Source organism: Artibeus jamaicensis, unplaced genomic scaffold, assembly GCF_021234435.1.
Source record: "Artibeus jamaicensis isolate MK-2021 breed Jamaican fruit bat unplaced genomic scaffold, CSHL_Jam_final scaffold_1019, whole genome shotgun sequence".
In the NCBI taxonomy this organism is placed as follows: Eukaryota; Metazoa; Chordata; class Mammalia; order Chiroptera; family Phyllostomidae; genus Artibeus; species Artibeus jamaicensis.
In genome coordinates, this window is record NW_026522025.1 from 4,721,917 (window position 1) to 4,742,663 (window position 20,747).

Genomic DNA, 20,747 nt, shown 5'->3' on the forward strand with positions numbered 1-20,747 from the left:
ACCTCCCCTAGCTCATCCTGGTGCTGTGTCCTCAACTGCAAGCTCTGATCTACGCCCCGTTTTGCAAGTGGAGATATCATGGTTCAGAGAGTCAAAGTGACTTGCCCAGGCTCACAAAATTAGTAAGAACTTGGACTTGAACACAGCTCTTCTAATGCCCAGGCAACCCTTTCCCCCTTACTTCACTCCTTACATTGCTGGTTCTCTTCCTCTACTTCTTGACTCTGCAGGTTACCCAGGCAACTGCCCTCCTGTCCCTGATTTTTCTGTGCCCGACCACAAACACCCTGAAGGCAGGAACTGCTCGACGGGCTGGCTGTGGTGTGCCTGCAGGCGGTCACAACAGCAGCTGCACAGCCAGAAACCAGTAGATGCTTGTTGGGTTGTTAAAGGAATTGTGTGATTGGGCCACAGCTTTTAAAACTGATACGAGTGGTGAGCATGGTCAGTTTGAAGATTTCTGTTATTGTGGAAGGATTTAATTGAATGACTTACTATGCAAAGAAAGGTGAACAAGGGAAAGTGGTGTATTACAAATGCATTGTTTGTTTCTTTTTCATCAATGAGATTGCTCCACTTCTTGGTGTGGAGCTCTGGGGAGGCATGAGCCAGTCCACACAAAGACGCCCGAGGCCTTCCCACAGGTCAGCATTCAGAACCCAGCCCTGCTCCTTGTCGGGGAACTTAGAGAAATGTGGGCGCCCTCAAGTAGCTCTGAGTAGACTGGAGTAGCTCTGAGTGAAGTCCAATGGCAGGAGAAGGTCCGGGGTGCTCCAAGAGAACTCATGTAGAGAGGGAGGGCAGTCTGGTAGCCTCAGGTCAACATCAGGGGTGAAGAGGACAGACACGTGGGACTTCCATTAACTTTTCAGTCAAGGGTCACAAGGTATTTTAGGATAAATGCCAATGTGATGGAGACACCAGTCCTCAGCCTCCAGCCTCACTGCTGAGCATGGTGTGGGCCTGCCTGTGGCTTATACAGGGATCTACCCACAGGGCATCACCACCTCCATGCACACGGCCTGTATTCAGCAGCAACACCACATGGCAGCAGCTGAAACGACAGTGCTTAGTGGGGTTTCTGCCCCTTTCCTCTGTTCTGGAGTCTGAAGGCAGGACTGGGCTGCTTCAGATGAAGTCCTCAGGGTTCTTGGGCCATTTGGGGGAGAGTGAAGGCTCCCTATGGGTCAGGAACGTCTTGCTGACAAAGGCTTGGGATGCGCAACTTGTTGAAAAAGTAAGAGATGCCCTTACTTGCACCCTGAGTTGGTGAAACACTCTCACAAGTTGCAGAAGGAGTCAGCTTTATCCACTCTGTCTCCAGTAAGAGTGACACACAGTTCTTTTGTGTCTTTGAAACTAATGACAACTGCATACACAGCCACATCACATTTCAGTTTACAAAGCCCTTCTCTGAGCCTCAGGTCAGCCTTGTGAGATAAGCATGGTGGAGTAATGGTCCTTTGGAAACTGAGGCTCAGAGAGGGACAGTGATTTGCCCCCGGTCACTAACATGTCAGCGAGGCCTGGTTCTGCCCCTTGTGCAGGGTTCCCAAGCCAACTCCCAGGAATGCCAGTGGCCAGGGCCCTACCTGGCCTGCTCACAGCAGCATCAGGACCACGATGGCAATGACCATGAGGACTCCAGCCAGGATGCAAAGGCCCAGGAAAACAATGTCACTAGTGTCCTGGGCCACCATGGCCACAGGAACCTCCACTGCTTCCACCTCGTCCCTGGGTGGCGCTTCCTGGAGGGGCTCGGCCGCGGCGGCGTAGGGCCCAAGCCAGTGGGAGCCGGACAGCAGGTGCACGGACGCCTCCTTGCGCCGGGGCTCACAGCGGACCTCGTACTCGTGGGTGTCGTCCTGACCGGCAGCCGAGAAAGTGATGTACAGCACGCTGACAATCACCAAAGTGTTGTTCCTTCTCTGTGGGGGTCACGGGGCACTCACTCACACCCGAAGGGGCCCAGGGCTCACCCTGTCCCCCTAGATATCTGGGGACTCAGCACCAAGGCCGCAGAACCCCAGGAGGCTGGGCTCTAGTCCCAGCTTGGTCACTGACTCCTTTCCCACAGGGACCCTCAGTGTCCCCACCTGTAGAAGGGGTGCTACGAGAGTGTCTGGAAGGACAAGATCAGATTTGATGGGTCAGTGTTTGTTCTGGCTTCAAAGAAGCAGGATTTATGACAGGTAGTAACGATAATCGCAGGGACATTTGCTTCATTCCAGGCTTTGTGTCTTAAGTGCATTATCTCATTTAATTCTCACAACCCTCTCTTATTGGTACTATTGATAACCCCACTTTACAGATGAAGAAACTGAGGCCTAAAGGTGACTTGGCCCTTGTCTGAGTCACACAGCACACACGTGACAGGGAACATATTCTCACCCAGACCTGCCCGATTCTCACTGCACTCTGAGCCACCGCACCTCACTCATATCAAAGAACACGGGACCAGTGGGACTTCCATGGCATCCAGTTCCATCTCCCTTCCCTGGCAACTTACAGGCGTGCCCACTGGGGCCTAGCAAAGTTGGCAATACCCGGAGCCAAGTCTGGAAGCCAAGTCTCCTGCCTCCCAGATAGAAGCCTTGTTCCTGGTGTTACATGACTTTTCTTCTGGAATCTTTCCTCCAAGTTATGTCTGCAGCAATTATGTGTCCCTGCTGTTGAGTCCCTGGTCACCAGAGTGGTACCACCCTGAGGCTGGGGAGTGAGATTCCAGAGGTTTGGCGCCCCGAGGCGCTGAGGTGTTAGGGCCTGGCCCCGGGGCAGTGTTTTGATGGGCAGTCTGAAGGTCTGGAGCAGGGCTGCTGTGACGCAGGGCTCCTCCCCCTGCACCCCGCATCTGCAGCAGCCACACCCTCTTCAGGTTGCCCAACTGCTCCTGCCCAGTAGCGGGGCTTCTAAAAATCAAAGTGGCCTAAAACAGCCCTGGCAGGGGTGGCTCAGTTGGATGGGGGTCATCCCGCAAAGCCAAAGGTCACTGGTTTGATTCCCAGTCGGGGCACATGCCTGGGTTGAGGGCCAGGTCCCCAGTTGGGGGGCATGTGAGAGGCAACCCATTGATGTTTCTCTCCCACATGGGTGTTTCTCTGCCTCTCTTTCTCCCTCCCTTCTCCTCTCCCTAAAAATAATATTTTTTTACAAAGTTGCTTAAAACAGAGAGAGCAGGCCTGGACACTTCGGAGAAGGGAGTTTTGGAGACAAGGTGACCTTGAGGTTCTCTCCCAACTCTGGGTTTCTGCAATGTGGGGAGCCTCCTTGCATTTGCACCCTGGGCCCACCCACCACCATGCCCTTCAAAGAGGACTGGTGCCCTGGGCTTTTGTGACGCAGAACTGGGACACTGGGCAAGAAAAGGGCGTACCTGGGCATGGAAGGGGACCCAGTCAAGAGGCCCAAGTGCCTCTTCATAGTGAAGGAGAAAAGTCATGAAATGGGGTTCAGGAAAGTTCTCCATGAGTGCAAGGTTGGAGGAGGAAGGCAAGGCCACACAAGGTGCTATGGTTATGGAGTCAGATCTGCAGGGCTGTTTAAGTGGCGCACAAAGGCTGCCCCGGCTTTTGGCCTTTTGAGCTGCGAATCTTGGAAAGCTACCTGGTGCAGTGATTGGTTCTCCTGGGTTGTAGGCTTAATAGCATTGCACTAAGAATCCACGAGCCTAAGGTTCTCAGCTCTGTTTCCAAGATACAAACTCCAAGAGTCTGTGGTTCCAAGGTTCTAGGATTTCGCAGTTCCCAGTTCTGGGGATGGTTCTGAGACTCTGAGTGTGTATGTGTTCCTCCTTCTAGATCATACAATTCCCTGTTTCTAGAATTCCCTGTCTGCATCATTCCATGACTCCGGGGAATGTGGTCCTGCCCAAGAAAACCCCTGGGGGTCTTAGTGCCTGGAGAGCAGTACAAGCAGATTGTCTTAGCAGCCAACACTGACCCCACTTCTCCTCCTCTCAGGTCAAAAGGTCAGCGGCTGCCAGGAGGCTGGGGAAGCAGAGTGGTGGGCTGGAGGGGTTAGAGGCGTACGTGGGGGAGGGGGAGTACGGTTTGCTGGAAAGCCTGTGGTTTCTGCCAGGCCAGTCTGCCGGATCCCCAGGTACCAAGTCTGGGGGGGTCACCCTAATAGACACCAGTCACCCCTGCCTGACCTGTCCCTAAGAATACAAACATCCGGGGTGCTCGGGGCATGCTCAGCAGCTCTGAGGGCCCAGGCCAGGATTTAGGGTTTCCAAAACACAAGGGTTGTAGAAAAAATTCATTTGCAAGCCTCAATGCCTTTGGAGGGAGGTGGATCCTATTACCTGAAGGGCCCTTTTGTTTTGTGGAGCCCAGGGAAGGATTTGGATCACAAGATTAGTGAAGGGGTCCTGGCTGATGTGGCTCAGTGGACTGAGTGTTGGCCTACGACCCGAAAGGTCGCCAGCTCAATTCCCGGTCAGGTCCCCAAGTGGGGGCCTGCAAGAGGCAACCAGTTGATGCTTCTCTCACACATTGATATTTCTCTTTTTCCCACCCTTCCCTCTCTCTAAAAATAAATAAATAAATAAAATCGAAAAAACCCACCAATATTAGAGAAGGGGCAGGCAGTAGGCAGCAGGGTTTGCACAGCTCTGCGTGTGGAAGGGGTGGAGACGGGGGGGCGGGCCTGGGGGGCTCCAGGGAGGGGGGAATGACAGGAGACGGCCTCCAGGGATGGTCAGTCCATAGGGGCCTCATGGGAGGAGCCTCCAACAGGGGCTTTTGGTTGTGCCAGGTTGTGCAAGGGCCCCTTATCTGTCTCCCTCATCTGAGCTCTGGGTTGTGTCTACACTGAGCAAGTTTCTACGAAGCCAAGAGGGGCTGAGCTCTGATCTGGACTTGCATTCAGCAGAGCCAGAAAGAGAAGCTGAATTCTCAGGAACAGCAGATGCTTTTCTCTCCCATGCCCGCCCTCCGCTCCCAGCCCCTACCTGAGACTCGGTGCCGCAGGTGTCAAAGCGGGCCTGGATCCGGAAGGTGCTGCTGACCTCCTGGGCAGCACAGTGCCGGCTGCCCAGGTAGACCTGGGTCTGCCCCAGTGGGGCCAGTGCCTGCGTGGAGATCAGGATCTGGAAGTCCGTGCGGGAGCAGCTCACGTTCATGGGCACAACTAGGGACAGGAGGGAGGAGCTGGAGGCCTTGGGGACAGGCATTCTGACCCCCACCCCCAAGCTCCCACTCCAGTGTGGCGAACGGGAAAACTGAGCCCAGAGCGGGCCCGCTCCTTTGCAGGCCTGTGGGGTGCAGCTTTGAAAACTGTGGTGAAGACAGCCTCGCCCTCTCTCTCCCCACAAGGACCCCAGAAGGTGAATGTGACGAAACATCTCCACAGTTTGGGAAACACAGCCCTGAGAGGAGGAGCGCCTTGCAGTAGTTGGGTGGGACGGTAACCATTGAAGCTGTAGGATTCCGGAGGTCCCGTTCTCCCTGGCTGCACCGACTAAAACATTCGGGTGGCACTGTGGTGGCCTAGGGAGCTCAGGGGGCCACCACAAGCCACCACAGGGCGACTCGAATGTTGGGTCTGCGTGTGTGTGTATGTGTGCACACGTGTGTGTACAGGGCACTGCTTGCAGGGGCAGGGGTGAGTGAGTGTAGGGGAAAGGAAATGGGGGGCCGGCGGGAGGAAAAGGAAAGAGCTGGCAGCCAGGGGTCTGGGACTCTCAACGCCCCTTCGGGAAATGCCTCAGACGTATTTCAGCCTCTGGTGTCTGGGCAGTCAGGGATTTATGGGTCTGCCGTCTCTCACGATGCTCTTGGTGGCGCTGAACTGCGTGTCACCTCTGATTGATGTGAGGCTGTCCTCTAGCCAGGGGGCCGCCTGCAGCCTGGGCCACATCTGGCGCCTCGCCCAGCATGACTGCCCCTGTCTGACCCTGGGCTCCCACTGGGACCCGGGGAGGGAGGTGCGGCGTGGCGGAGCAGGGGCTCCTGCCCCCAACAGGAGCCAGGATCAGAGCTGCCTCACCCTCCGTCCCCAGAGGCACCAAAAGGAGAAGGGGCTTGCCTGAGATCACACAGAGCTGGGAGGGGACCCAGGCCTGGAACTAAGACTATGGGGACCAAAAGGGACTTGAAAGATCCGTTAGCCAATGTCCTGGTTTTACAGGTGGAAAAGATGAGGCCCGCAAAGAGCAAACGACGTGCCAGCTAGCTGTGGCAAAGCCCCAAGGCCCCTGGCTGTGGGGAGTGCACCCTGAGGAGGGCGGCCCTCTAGCAGAGGGACCATACTCCCCCCCAAGTGTAGGGAAGGAGCTGACTGAGGCCCAGAGGGTGGGGCTGCCCAGGCCACCCCTCTCCGCTAGCTCACTGCAGCTCTGCTGGTCCCTTCCCCACTGCTGGGCCCCCCAACCCCTCTGGTACATGAAGTAAGGAGAGAGGAAAGATCTTTCAAATGCAGGACAGCCCTGAGGCACATGAGAGAAAGAAATCCATCTTTAGCAAGGGTGGCCTCAGAGCCAGGCACTGTGACCTGTGTCACCTCTTGTCATCTTGATGACAGCCTGTCTAGGGCATCCATGAACCCCCTTTGCGGATGGATGGTCAGTGAATGGCAGCACTGGGGTGTGGCCTTGGTCTGTCTGAGCTCAGCAGGGCCTCCTCTGCACCCCGCTCAGCCACACACGAAGGCAGGGAGTGAGTTCCAGCCTTGGCTGTGCCATCCTCTCCCTGCACCTGTTTCTGTACCTGCACAACAGAGAGCTTTGGCCTGGTCAGACAGAGGACGAAATGGGTCCAGGACACAGGCATTTCCCCACGGCCCTGGGGAGGGCGGTGAGAAGGGAACAATGTTGGCTGGCAAATCTAACTGGCACTGTGGAGGCTGGAAAAGCTGAGTACCAATGTCCCCAGACTCCTCTACAGTTAGGCATGGCCATCAGACCAAGTTCAAACCAATGAGACTGAGAAGTCTTCTGATGGCTGCTGAGAATGGTTTTGCTTTCCTGATAAAAAGAAATTTGTGGCTGACACCTCTCCTACCCTCTTCCAGCTCTTGAATGTGGACATGATGCCTGATGCTGTGGCAGCTGTTTTGCAGTAATGAGGCCAAGAGTATCCCAGAGATACCAGCTGGGACAAGGTTGAGTTCCTGAACCAACACAGAAGCTGCCTAGCTCCAGACTTCTTGTCAAGCGAGGAAAACAAAAGCCATTTGTTCAAGCCACTGTCAGTCAGGATTTCTGGCTCATACAAGCAAGGCTGCTCAACATCCATGTGGTTATACCAATCGTTTACCATAAATAACGCTATCACATTTTGTACATTACCCCTGGATATAGGACCGAGATCAACCACCGTGTCAAAGAGGCCAGGGGCCAATGGGGAAGGAGCCAGATGGGGAGGGATGAGGGGTTGTGGAGTTGGAAGCTGGAAAAGTAGGTCCTTGCAACAGTGCAAATAAGTAAGGGCCACACTGGCACAGCCTCAAAGGTCCCAGAGGAGGAGTTGGTGGCAGCAGAGCCACCTGGAAAGAGGTCGTGGAGACCAGTTGGTGGGATGGAGGAAGGCCACTGAAGAGACCCAGGCCCCTGCCTGGCCGTGCCTGCCCCAGCACACCCACCCTGCCGAGCCCAGCTGACCTCCAATATAGGCCACAGAGAAGCCCCTGTGGGTGGTGCTGCGGTCCGTGTGCAGCCGGAGCAGGAGCTGGTTGCCGCTTGAGGTGACCGGCAGCGGCAGGTGGCGGCCGCACCAGTTCCCCAGCAGGGGCGCCTGCTCGCTGGCCCCATCGAAGGCTGCCAGATGGTCAAAGTCACAGGTCTTGGTCAGGCTGTTGGGCCCTTCCAGTTCTAGGTCCAGAAAGAACATCTTAACCCGGTAGCCAGGAGGCAGGCGGACAGTCCAGTGGCAGCGGATGTTGTTGGGGTAGGAGCTGGGGTAGTGTGGGCTGGAGAAGTTGCCCCGCACGGCTGTGTACACCTCCTGGCATTCTCCTGGGGAGGAGTGGGCAGGAGGAGCAATGGTGAGAAGGGCGGGGATTGTTATTTTCTGCACCAGGTGCTGTAGTGCCACCCTGCCAGGTTGTGGGCACCGTGCCAGAAAACTAGACGGTTGATCCCAAAGCCAGCTTCAACTTGAAATTAGCTAAAAGCTGGGAATCTCATTCCAACTGGCACTTCCCTTCATGCATGTTGGCTCCATTCAGCATTTAAAAACAGCACCTAACACTGGTCTTCAGAGTTGAGTAAACTTGGACTTGACGGTGTGGTTCATGACCTGACCCTGCCTTTTCCTCACTGCCCTTCATCCACCCCTACCTTCCGGCTCACCAAGCATCTCCTAGCACTACAGGTGAAGCACACCAAACCCTCTCTGTCCTCCATGCATTTGCAAGGGCAGATCTCTCTGCTCAGAGCACCCTTCCCTTCCTTCTGCTTAATTAAGCACTTTCTAATTCTCTCCTCTCCCAGGATGTCATCCGTGATTCTTACTGTTGCATAGTATAGGTCACAGTGAGTTGTCACTGTCTGTTTCCTTTTCCATCTCCTCCTACAGAGGGTGACTACCCTAAGGGTTCATTCATTTACGTGTACAAACATTAATTAAATAGCTTCACATGGTGGCTACAAAGATAAGCCCATAGGAACTCAGGCAGGCAGAGAAGATCAACAGGCAACAGATCATTGCTGAGAAAACTTGTGTAACAAATGGAAAGAAGGGACTGATTCTGAGTGAATCAGGAAGTCTTCACAGAGGAGGTGACCTGCTTATGCCTTGGCATTGGCCAGGCAGGGAAGAGTGTGCTAAAGCATTCCAGACAGACAGAGAGCAGAAAGTGACAAGCCCAGAGGCAGGAAAGGGTGACCCTCTGTCCACACAAGCACACTGGGGAGGCAGGTGCCGGCATGCACCAGGGGCTGGGGTGGACCTGTGGTCCCTCCTACCTGAGAAGTAGTAGGCCTTGAAGCCCCGGCCTCCGATGTTAAAGTCAGACTTAAAGATCACCTGCAGCTCGTGGCTCAGTGACACCAGCATGGGGGGCCTGGAGCTGCCACAGAAGTGGTGCCCATGAGCAGGGCCTGGTGCCCCAAGCACAGCCACGTAGTCATAGGTGCACTCCTCGCTGCCCTCCACCTGGAAGTCCACGAACACCAGCTTGATGGTGGCAGGGCCAGCGGCCTGGATCACCCAGTGGCACTCCACATTGTTGGGGTAGCTGTTTGGGTATTCGGGGCTGGTGAGGACCCCCGACAGGCCTGTCAGAACGCCGCCACACACATCTGCAAGGGAGGCTGGTTTAACTCACCTTTCTGCTTCCCCGTGGCTCCACAGTCCCCTCCCATGGGCACCAGACACCCCCAGTGAGCCGCTCCCACAGGCGTTTCCTGGGAGCCTCGTTGCCATCCACTGAGCGCTTGCCGATTGGCAGGCGCAGGTCAGGCGCTTAGCACCTGCACTGTCTTTTTAAACCGTTACACATTCCGATGAGGGCCGGCCAGGGGTCCTTCCCATGTACAGTTGAGAAAACGGCAGCACAGAGAAATTAACGTACTTACCTGTGTGAGTCGGGGTTCACCTGCATTCTGAGACAAGGATTTGAGCACGATGAGTTTATTTGGGAGACACAGGGGTCCCCGTGCGCGGAGTGGGAGGGACCAGGAGATGGGCACTGAAGGGTGTTGTGGAACCAGCTGCTGAGCCCTGCTGGGGGCTTGGGGACTGGTGTGAAGCTGGGAGTAGAGGTGGCCAGCGGAGACTTCAGAGAAAACCCCCAAGCAGAGATGAGGAGGCTGGCGGGAGCCATTAAAGTGGCAAGGCCCAAGGGACAGGGGCAGGGACAGGGCCCTGACAGCAGGTCGCTGGGCTGGTAACTTGGAAAATGGCGTTTGACTGACTGCAGTGCCTGTGCACTTGATCTCATGATACTGTCACTCCGACCAGGCCAGTGTGGTGCCTGAGTTCAGAACTGCTATTAAACCTCCCTAACAGGTGAGGAAACTGAGGTTTAGAGAGGGGGTCTGATGAAGTAGAGACGGGCTTGAAGTCTGAGGACAGTGGTCCTCCTGACTCTGCCTTATGTCAGCTGTGTGACCCTGGCAAGTCGCCCAGCACTCTCTGAGCCTCCCGGGAATGTTAGAAATCCTCACACATGCCCAGCCTGACCCACGGGGCTCACACTTGTGCAGAGTCTGAGAAGGTGCTGGTGAAATCCCTTCAGAGCCCTGTGTGACCAACACAACCAGGAGGTGGTTGATGACGAATGCCATGACTGGCTGGGGACCACCGGCTGGGAGGGGCACACTCGGATACATTTCCCGAGACTCCAGAATCTCACCCCACAGCACGGCCGTGCAGACCGAGTGCGGTGCTGGGAGGAGGACTTGACTTCCTGTCCCAGTGACTTCCCCTCTGAGCTGTGTGACCTGGGGAGGCACGCTCTCCCGCGGGCCTCAGAGTTATTGTTTGTGGAACGAGAGGTCAGGCTGTGACAGCGTGCGATCCCTTCCAGGGCTGATACCCTTAGCAGAGCCTCTCCAACTGTGCTCCTCAGGGGCCTTCTGGAGCCTCCATCCACAGCATCTGGTGCAAATTTCATTCCTATGCTGCGTTCAAACTATTCAAACTATTTTTTAATGCAACGAAAGACGGTATCCAGTCACATGTTTTACATGTAAAAATTTAACTCATTAGTGGCTGTAAGTACTGACTTAGGTATGTTTTCAATAATTGGTTTATAATAAATATTAAAAATATGAACTTGGCCCTGGCTGGTGTGGCTCAGTAGATTGAGTAGAGGCCTGTGAACCAAAGGGTTGCCAGTTTGATTCCTGGTCAGGGCACATGTCTGGGTTGCAGGCCAGGTCCCTGGTGGGGGGTATGCAAGAGGTGGCCACACCTTGACGCTTCCCTCCCTCTCTTTCTCCTTCCCTTCCTCTCTCTAGAAATAAATAAATACAATCTTTAAAAAAAATAAACAAAAGTATGAACTTATGAAACAAATGCATACACCAGAATACTGGCCACCTTTGTCTCTCATGTATCAGAGATTAACATCAAGTCTCATTTGACATAAGGGTACTACTGTTTTTAAAAATGCTGGGCCCTACGCCCCCTTCGGCAGCTCATGTAAAACTGGAGCGATACGGACGACCCCTGCACAGGGATGACACGCAAATTCGTGGAGTGCTGCATATTTTTATAGGCAGTTACAGAACAGCCATGGGGATGTAAAGTACAGTGTAGGAAATGGAGTGGCCAAAGAACAAATATGCATGACCCATGGACATGAACAATGGTGTGGGGACTGCCTGAGTGAGTGGAGGGGAGCAAAGGGGGGGGGAAATCAGGACATCTGTAATAGCATAATCAATAAAATATCATTTTTTAAAAATGCTGGGCCCCGACTGACATGGCTCAGTTGGTTGAGCATCGTTCACAAATTGAAAGGCGGTGGGTTTGATTCCTGGTCAGGACACATGCCTGAGTTGCGGGCCTGGTCCCTGGTCGGGACACATGTAAGAGGCAATTGATTGATGTTTCTCTCCCTTTCTTCTTCCCTCCCTCTCCTCTCTCTAAAAATAAGTAAATAAAATCTTTTTAAAAAATGAGTTTTAAAAAATGTTGGAACATCTTGCCCATGGCATTATGACTTTGATATCTGAACATTCTAAAAAATCTAAGGGTCTAAGATTCCAAAACTGCTATTAAATCAGTCTGGTGGTTTAGCATTCTACCATTTTATGCCTCTAAAGCCAGAGAGAACTGGGGTTCCACCTGAGCCCCCTGGTTGCTGTTGATGGACCCTGTGTGCCAGGAACCTTGGGGGTTGTTTGCTGCTTGAGCTGCCACGAATGAGTTTGTGCAGAGAAGCCTAGGACAGAAGTAATGAGTCAAGGACAAAGGTGACTGGAATGGGGGCAGGTTGCCGGCCTGCATGAAGGAGGGAGGGGTTAAGGACCCCAGACACCAGAGACAAGTTCAAGAAAGGCTTCGGGAGGGAGAGCATCACCAGCTCCACACGGACTCTTGTGGCCCTTCCATGGGCCACAGAGACAACCCTGAAGGGGCACAGGGGTCATATGCCCATGAAGTAATGAGATACCGCAGAGGGACCAGCAACGGTGACAGGGTGGCGTCCCCTCCAGTGTCCTGACGCGGGGCAGGGGATCAGGAGGGTAAGAACAGAAGAGTAAGAGAGGCCTCGTTCCTGAGCACAGTGAGGACTGACGCAGCGAGACACTTGGGGCCTCCCGGGAACAACAGAGGGAGACATGGGGGTTGTTGCCATGAAGATGGGACCCTGCAAACGACCAAAATGACAGGTGCAGGCTGCCTTTGCCCTGCGAGCTCTGAGAGCAAGTCATCCAGGTTACGGAGCAGCAGGTCTCAGCCTAGCCCCACCGCTCTTCCCCCACCTCCACCCCAGGACCACCGTCTCCACTGCCAAGTCCCCCTTGCCTTTCTGATAGCCTGCAGAAAAGCCACGGCTGGCCACGTGCTTATCAGAGTGGAAGATGACGGACAGGACATGCCAGGAGGAGGTGAAGGGTGGCGGGGGCACCTGGCCGCAGAACCTCCCCAGCAGGTTGCCCGGGTCTGCTGCCGCCCCGTTGTAGATCTCCAGGAAGTCAAAGCCGCAGGTGTCGTGGTACTCCAGGTCGAAGGCATGGAAGGTGAGCAGCACAGAGGAGCCCTCGGCCACCACGATCAGCCAGCTGCACTCCGTGTTGTAGGGGTAGGGTCTGGGGAAGTTGGGGCTCGAGAAGTTTCCAGAAGGTGCAGAGAGCACACCCCCACATTTGACACCTGAGGTGAGAGGGAAGAGTGGCTCAGAGTCCGAGTGAAGCAGTGGGTGGTGGGCCCAGCTACACAGCCGGGTCTTCGGGATGGAAGGAGGGAGCCCGAGGCCATGGTCCTAAATTAATTCATTTATTCATGTGCTTTTTCATTTATTCACTTGTGCTTCATGTATTCACCAAACATTATTTTACTCATTCAATAAACATCACTTGAGTGCTAGGCATTGCTCTAGGTGCTGAGGTTATTAGCAGGAACAACACAGACAAAAATCCCTGCCCTCATGGAATTTACATTTTGGTGGGGGAGACAGACCATAAACATCATAAGTAAAATGCAGAGTAAATTAAATAGTTGAAATGCTATGGAGAAAATGCAGGGAAAGGAGACAGGGTGTCAGGTGAGCCTATAGTTTTAGACAAAATAGTGCTGTATGTCAGGCCCTGGATACGTGCAGGAGAGAATTTATAAATTCTTTAAATAATAACTGCTCATCACTCTGAGCGGAAATGTGCACAGCCTATTATAATGTTAAAAGTATATTCTTAGCCCTGGCTGGTGTGGCTCAGTGGATTGAGCACTGGCCTGCAGACCAAAGGGCTGTTGGTTCGATTCCCAGTCAGGACACATGCCTGGGTCCAGGTCCCCAGTGGGGGGTGAGGAAGAGTCGACCACACACTGATGTTTCTCTGCCTTTCTTCCTCCCTTCTTTCCCCCTCTCTAAATATAAATAAGTAAAATCTTTTTTTAAAAGGTATATTCTTATATGTACATATTTGCTTATAGTTTAAAAAGGAAACAGTGGGAGGGAACGAATAAAAAACGATTCTCCACCAGGGGGAGGAGCAAAGGGCGGGGACAGGCGTGAGCGCTGCACCTCTTTAAACGCAGCCGGCTTTGTAATTATGAATGATTTTAGTGTAATTTTTAAATTACTTTAAAAAATTAAGTAACCCTTAAGTATCCCAAACTGAAACAAACAAACTTAACTATATTATCAAGTTAGAGGCACATTCACATGGAGAAAGTGATTTCAAATGACTTTGAAAGACACTATTTTGACTGAACATTCCTAGTGGAATATATCCCAAGGACAAAAAAACCCACAAAGAAATCTTAAAATATATTTAGTAGACTATTAGTAATAGTAGTAAATACTGTTACTGTATTTTATCTATTGAAACAAAGCAATAAGTTAATGTCAATAGAAACTAAGTTTTTCAGAGTAACAGAAGAATGGTACAGATATAAAATTTAAAAATTAAGTAAAACCCTTGGATCCTTAAGTTGAATTGATAACATCAATATGAATTTAAGATTTTTTTTAATTTCTGAAAAATAATGTCTTAGTATTGTTCCTTAAAAAGGCTTAAAAGTAATAGTACTACAGTAGTACTTTGCACCCTGGGCCTCAGATTAGAATGATTATGTGCAATGGGAAATGGTGGGTCCAGGGCAGGAAACATACAACATGCACTTGGGACATCATGTCGCTCCAGAAAGCCAAGAGGCTGGCAAAGACCGAGGGGCTGTGTCAAAGGTCATGGGAACCTACTGGAAGGGGCGCCTACTGGCTAAAGCAGGTACAGTTTGAGCACCAAAACAGGGTGATGACTGCAGTGGATTAAAACACATTAAGTACATAAAAATTCATGAACTCATAATGCAACTCTAAAGAAATAAAAGAGAAACTCATCAGTTTCTTTGAGAGGTATCTGGGGCACAAACTTGTTTTTTTTCCCCATTAATATGTAGAAAGAAAAAGAATTAAGCGTCTACTTTGCCTCCCTATTGTGTACTGTGTTTCGGGGTAACCGAATAGTCGGTGAAGGAAAATTGGTATTTACGGTTGACTGCAGAGAGAGTGAGCACATTAGGAAATCGAAATTTGGCAAACCCGAGTGAAATAATCGTCTTCAGTGTCTGTGCTAAGAGCTGAGTAAAAAACTAGGTGAGGTAAAACTTAGGTGGTTGGGTCGAAGGGTACTCCCTGTAAAAGTCTTTCAATTTTGCTAAATATTTGAAATTGTGTATAATTAAAAAATACCAAAATATTTATATAGATAATGAAATGAAAATGGAACATACAGAACTGGTGAAAATACTGAATTTGCAAATCATACATCTGATAAGGGTTTAGTATCCACAATATAAATTCATACAACTCCATAGCAAGAAACAAAAACAAAAACAAAAAAACAAAAAACAATCATTAAAAATGAGCAGAGAAACTGAATAGACATTTTCCCAAAGAAGACATAGGAATGGCCGACAGGGACGTGGAAAGGTGCTCCAGCTCACTAGTCACCATGGAAATGCAAATCTACACCACACTGACTTGTCACCTCACACTGTTAGAAGGGCTGTTACCAAAGAGACAAGAGGTAGCAAGTGTGGGTGAGGATGTGGGCAAGAGCAAACCTTTGTGCCCTGTGGGTGGGAGTGTCAGACAGTACAGCCGCCACTCAAACAGTATGGAGCGTCCTCGAAACATCAGAACCAGAATTACCACAGGATCCGGCAATCCCACCTCAGGGTACGCACCGCAGGAAATGGAAAGAGAATATTAAAGACTTTTAATGCACACTGCACTTTTCTATGTGCACTGCAGCATTATTTATAATCTCCAAGTTATGGAAATGCGTTAAGTGTCCATCGACAGATAAATGGATAAAGAAGAGGTGATACACACATTGTGTGTGTGTGTGTGTGTGTGTGTGTGTGTGTGTGTGTGTGTACGGGGTCTGGCAGAAGTAATGCCTGCTTGAGTGTGGCTCAAGCCTGCTTGGTAGGCTACGCGAATGTCTCACATGAGACGGACAACAATTTGAACATTCCACCTAGAATGTCACGTGGTGTGCTTGAGTGTGACACTGTTATGTTACAGAGTTACATGATTTTGTAATAAAAGATTCTGTAATAAAAAGGGGCGTCGTGTGTGCTGGGCCCTATACACGCACATAATGGAATTTAAAAAGGCCATCCTTTCATTTGCAACCACGTGGATGGACCTTGAGGACACTCTACTAAATGAACTAAGCCAGACAGAGAAAGACAAATACTGCATATCACTTACATGTGGCATCTAAAAAAAGAAAAGTGGAACTCATAGAAACAGAGTAGGAAAGTGGTTGCCGGGGGAGAGGACAGTACACACATCTGTTAGAGATATATTCTGACACATTTACGGTGAAATAACGTATCTGGGACTGGCCTGAAAGTGGTCCAGACGCCCCGAAACGGAGAAGTAGAGCAGGAGAAACAAGACAGGCAGCATGTGGACGACCGCTTCAGATGGTTGTTGAAGACTAGAGATTCACTGTGCTATTTTCTCTACTGTGTGTGTGTTTGAAATTTTTTATAATTAAAAGTTTCAAAAAAAACAACCCCAACACGTTCCTGGCCACCTTCTCGGTGGGGCTTCCCCCAGCCGCTCCATCTGCCGCGTGACCTCCCGTCCTGGACGGCAGCCTTTCCTGCTGCCGTTGTCTGCACAGCGCTCACCACCGCCCAGCACATTGTGTGGTTTCCCCACTCGTTTGGCTCCCTGTGAGGCTCTCTGAGAGCAGGGACTGCTGTGTGTGGTCCTCTGCTGCATCCCAAGCACCTGGAACAGTAGCTGGCATAGAGCGGGTGCTCGATGCACATTTGCTGAACGAGTGAGTGTCAGATCTTGCATCATCCTCACAATAGCTCCATAAAACAGACAAAGCAGGTGTGATTGTCTCCATTTCACAGATGAGAAAACTGAGGCCCAGAAAGGGAAGTTACTTGCTGTAGCTCTCATCTATTGCTTTGGTCTTCCCAGCACCCACTTCTCCATCTCTTGCAACAACACGCCCCCTCTTTCCGATACCGGCTCCCCTGCCTCTGTGGGGCAACAACCTGACCACAGGACCCAGCTGGGCAATCCCGGGGCTCCTGCGACCACTGCAGTGACCGGCCTGCAAGGTGGGCCTGTGCTGGATTGGGCCAGAGTCCTGCTGCAGGACACCCGGAGGAGAGCCCTGTCCTCTCTAGTCCCTAGGCTGGGAGTGAGAACCCTGGGCGGGACCATGCTCAGGGCCCACTGAGAAAAAAAGCTTGTCAGCAGGTGGCGAGAACCATGTGAAAAGTGAACATGACCCAGAAGCCAGGACGCTCTGGCTGCAGGCATCCCTGAGCCTCGCTCATTGCACTCCTGCCTCCCCGCATGCAGAGCCAGGGCATTCCTCCCCCTCCTTAAACTCATCCGGGCTGGGTTTGTCGCTTGCAACCAAAACCATCTGAAGTTCAACACCCTTAACCAGTGTTCCCATGAGAGAAGATACCTCACCGAGCGTTCGCCCCGTCCCAGGGCTGTGCTGATTCAGAATGGGCCCCTCCCTCCCTGGGAGCTCACAGGCACGGGTGGGGTGGGAATGGGAGGGGGCGTCAGGCAAATGAGACAAAGCACACAGTGTGATGGCGCTGTGGACACACAGGGGCTCCAGGGTCCAGAGGAAGGGAGGCCAGTCTTGCTGGGGCCTGCACTGTTGGGGATTCACAGAGGAGATGGCATTTGAGTTGGTGAGGAACGAGCAGGTTTAATGACATGAACAAAGGCTCCGACTCCCTATCACTTATCCTCCTGAGCCTCAGTCATGCATCTGTGAAATGGGGACAGTGACACCTCCCTGGCTGGGTAGCTGTGAGCAGGGATGACATAAAGCCATGCAGGGGCTGCAAGGTGCATACACGGTCCACATTCTCAGCTCCCTGCCGGCCCCTGGGGCAGGCCTTTATGGTAGGAGGACAGAGGAACAGTCACTGTTCTGTCCTTTCCCCAGCCCTGCCCACAGGACAGGTCATGCCATGACAGAGTCAGAGCCAAACTCTCACGGCCCAGGACTTTACCCAGGCACTGACCCCAAGGTCACCCCAAGGTCACTGAAGCCCAGGTGGCTGGAAAACGGCAACAGCTGGCTCTTCCCACCACCTAGGCATGGAATGAGACAGCTGGGTGTCCAGCCCATCTGTGCCACCAGCTAGGTGACTGGCCAGTTATGTTTCCTTCCTGAGCCCGCTTTGAGCCTGTAGGAAAACGAGGCGCTGGCAGCTGTTTGCTGAGCCCCGACTGTGTGCACGCCCCTTGCTGGTGAATGAGGCCACCTTCCCTTCATGGGCACACACGCTCAGCTCAGAGGGCCAGAGCAGTACTAAGAGGCCTGGGACCAGTGCTGGCAGAGGGCCCCGGGAGCACCTGCAGATGAAGAAGGGATGCGGACAGCTTCCTGGAGGTGGTGTTTGACCTTAGTTTGGTGGATGAGCCAGATGTTCTCAGGTAGAAAAAGACAAAAGAGATGTTCCAGGCAGAGGAGCCCCCAGGTGAAAGGGCTGTGACCCTCAGTCAGAGCGCAGGATGCCCTGGGGACCCAGCACACCAGAGGCTGGATATTGCTCAGAAATCGGAGCTGTGCTGGGAGTGTGCTGACTGCCACCCTAGGGAACTCTGATTTCATCCGGCCGGCAGCGGGAAGAGCAGCGGGAAGAGCAGCGGGAAGAGCAGCGGGCTCTCAGGAGCCGATCAAAGGCTCCTTCCAGCAACGAACTGGTACTGGTTCTCTGAGCCATTCCCTTTGCCCTTGGTAACCACGCAGACTCAGCTAGGTTCCTTAACCTCTCTCACTCTCAGTTTCCTCATCTGTAAAATGGGGTCTAACACCCATTGTGAAGTTTATTGTGAAGATTAAACGCAATCATAAATGGAAGCATCCAGCACACAGCAGCAGCCACTCGGTGAGTATTGTCTTCCCCGCACCTCAGAAGCAAATACACCCTCAGTCAGCCAGCTTCCCCAGGAGGCCTCCTGCTTTCCGGCCTCCCACATAGAAGCCCCCCGAGCCCCCCACTGCTGCCTGCCCACCCCTTCCCCCCCTCCCCACTGGCATGCTGCCTCTCTCCAGGAGCTCCTACCTTTCATGGCTCGGGCCCTGGGTCCAGGGCCCAGCAGTGCCACTGCCAGCAGCAGGCAGCACCCCAGCTCTGTCAGCATCTCCTCTCGGGGGGCCCCACAAGTCTACAGGCCCGGGTCTGAGGGTCTGAAGCAGGGGAAAGAGAGGTGAGACTGAAAGGGCCTCCAAGTTAATGGCGCGTGAATAATTCATTGGCCCCTCGAATTAGTAAGCTGATCCCCAGGTGCTTCCCTCACTCCACCCTAAGGTGACGGATCCGGTGTCACCAGCTTTACACGTCCAGAGACCTGCACTGGCCACGCTGTACCAGGGAGGGAAGTAAGCAGGGCTGGGAGGGAGTCTGGCGGTGAGGAAGGGCCTGAGTCCTGGGCTAGACAGAGCTGGGATCCATCCCAGGTCCACCTCCAACTTGCCAAGTGACCTGGAACCTCTGGGTCTCAGCCTTCCCCATCTGTGCAGTGGGACCATTCAGCCCTGCCCACAGGACTGCTGTGGGCATGAAACGTGGTAACATGTGGAGGCACACAGAGGGCCCTTGCTGCAGGGCTTTCCCATCCCCCCACTCTTGGGGCAACTGAAGGGAACCTCTAAACAGTGGGACACGTGGGACAAGTGTCCTTCAGACACACTTAGACGAGCTTGGAGGGGGAGCGAGGGAGGTGGTGGCGGGCAGCTGATGTGGGAAATGCCTCTGTCGTGGGAGAATACGGCAGGAGTGACAGAATGGGGTAATCACACTGTGCAGTCCCTAACACACTCACAGATCCGGGCCGCAGTTTAAATGCTGGCTGAGAACATCAATATTCACTCCTTTATTGCTCCACACACCTTGCTGGAACATCCCTAAGTGCCAGACCCCTGCAGGGGCAAGGCTGCAGAAGTGCCCTCCGGGGCTCGGGGTCCAACGGGAAACAGGAGCTTTGCACTTCCTCTGGGGGCCTGTTCGGTTCACCTTGGCCCCATGCTCACTTCCTCAGCACCCTGCCAGAGCCTGCACTGGGCTCAGGGCATCTGGGGTGAAGGCGGCGTGTTCCTGCCTCCCAGTGAGGAGCCAGGGCTCTGCTCGGACAGATGGACAGACGAGGTCTGAATCCCAGAGCTCCCACCTGCCGCAGGCTGCATGCGGAGCCTGGGACACTCACCCAGCCTCTCTGAGACGCAGCTCCTCCACCATGAGGCAGGGCAGCGGGTGGCTGCAGGTCGGCGGGCGAGACGATGTCTGGGAAGTCTTGGCCAGCTCCTGGCCCAGGGCTTAGGAGCGAGTACGATTTTTACTTACCTCAGAGGAACTCAGATGTCCATCTGCCAGACCTCATGTTGCCTCTGGCCCGTCCCCTTGTCGGGAGGTCCCCGGGGAGCCCTCTGCAGCCAGCGTGGGAGGCCACCTGGAAGGTGTTCAGCAAAGAGCATCAGGAATAGTCAGGCCTGAGGGATCTGCTTACCTGTAGGGCTTGATTGGCAGGAACAAAGGTCCGGCTGTCCTGGGCAGTCTGAGGGGACAGCATTCGTACGAACCAACCACCATGTGTGAGAAAGAGCCAGCCCAGTCCCTACTAAGTCCTGGGAGCCCCCCACAGAACGTGCGAGGGAGACTTTTCCTGTCATGGAGAAGACAGCCCTGGGGCTCAGGGGTCCGAGCCGCTGTCTCAGGCTGGGTTGTTCTACAGGAAGACCTTTGACAAGAACTAAAGGGCAAGTAGTTTGTATCAGGAAAGAGGGCAGCAGGCCCAGGTGTGGAAGTGGGGAATTAAGACGGGGGTGAAAAGCAGCCAGTTCAGGGTGTGTTCACGAGCAGCTTGCTGTTACGGGCAAACGAGGCTTGACCCCCATGGGCACCCCCGGTGACGGTGTACCCTACCACCCCAAGTTCTTCCACCGAGGGGTGAGGAAGCGGGGTGTCGGTCTACCAACTGCCAGCTGTCCCCGGGTGTAGGCCACCGAGGGCCTGCCCCAGGCACCCCAGCCTCCCTGTGAACGGGGAGCAGTGGTCCAGGGGCCATAGGCACAGCGTCTGTGTGCCCGGGAGGGGTGAGTGTCGCAGGGTGTGGGCAGGGCC

The 20,747-nt window shown here is 53.3% G+C and overlaps 1 protein-coding gene across 1 annotated transcript; it reads right to left on the minus strand.

Moving 5' to 3' along the window:
- Positions 1 to 1,601: 1,601 nt before the first annotated feature.
- Positions 1,602 to 18,771, minus strand: CDCP2 (CUB domain containing protein 2). Its single transcript, XM_037161405.2, has 6 exons — positions 18,693 to 18,771; positions 12,420 to 12,767; positions 8,906 to 9,241; positions 7,601 to 7,954; positions 4,952 to 5,130; positions 1,602 to 1,928 (listed from the first exon to the last, which is right to left on the minus strand). The coding sequence occupies exons 1-6, from the start codon at positions 18,769 to 18,771 to the stop codon at positions 1,602 to 1,604; spliced, it is 1,623 nt and encodes a 540-aa protein (XP_037017300.2).
- Between the last annotated feature and the right edge of the window lie 1,976 nt (positions 18,772 to 20,747).

Excerpts from the sequence above, each read along its gene's own strand:
- CDCP2 (XM_037161405.2), bottom strand. The coding sequence starts at position 18,771 with ATGCTGACAGAGCTGGGGTGCTGCCTGCTGCTGGCAGTGGCACTGCTG. Across the intron at positions 12,768-18,692 it reads CAGGGCCCGAGCCATGAAAG|GTGTCAAATGTGGGGGTGTG; the intron begins GTAGGAGCTCCT and ends CTCTCACCTCAG. Across the intron at positions 9,242-12,419 it reads TTCTGCAGGCTATCAGAAAG|ATGTGTGTGGCGGCGTTCTG; the intron begins GCAAGGGGGACT and ends CCTCCCTTGCAG.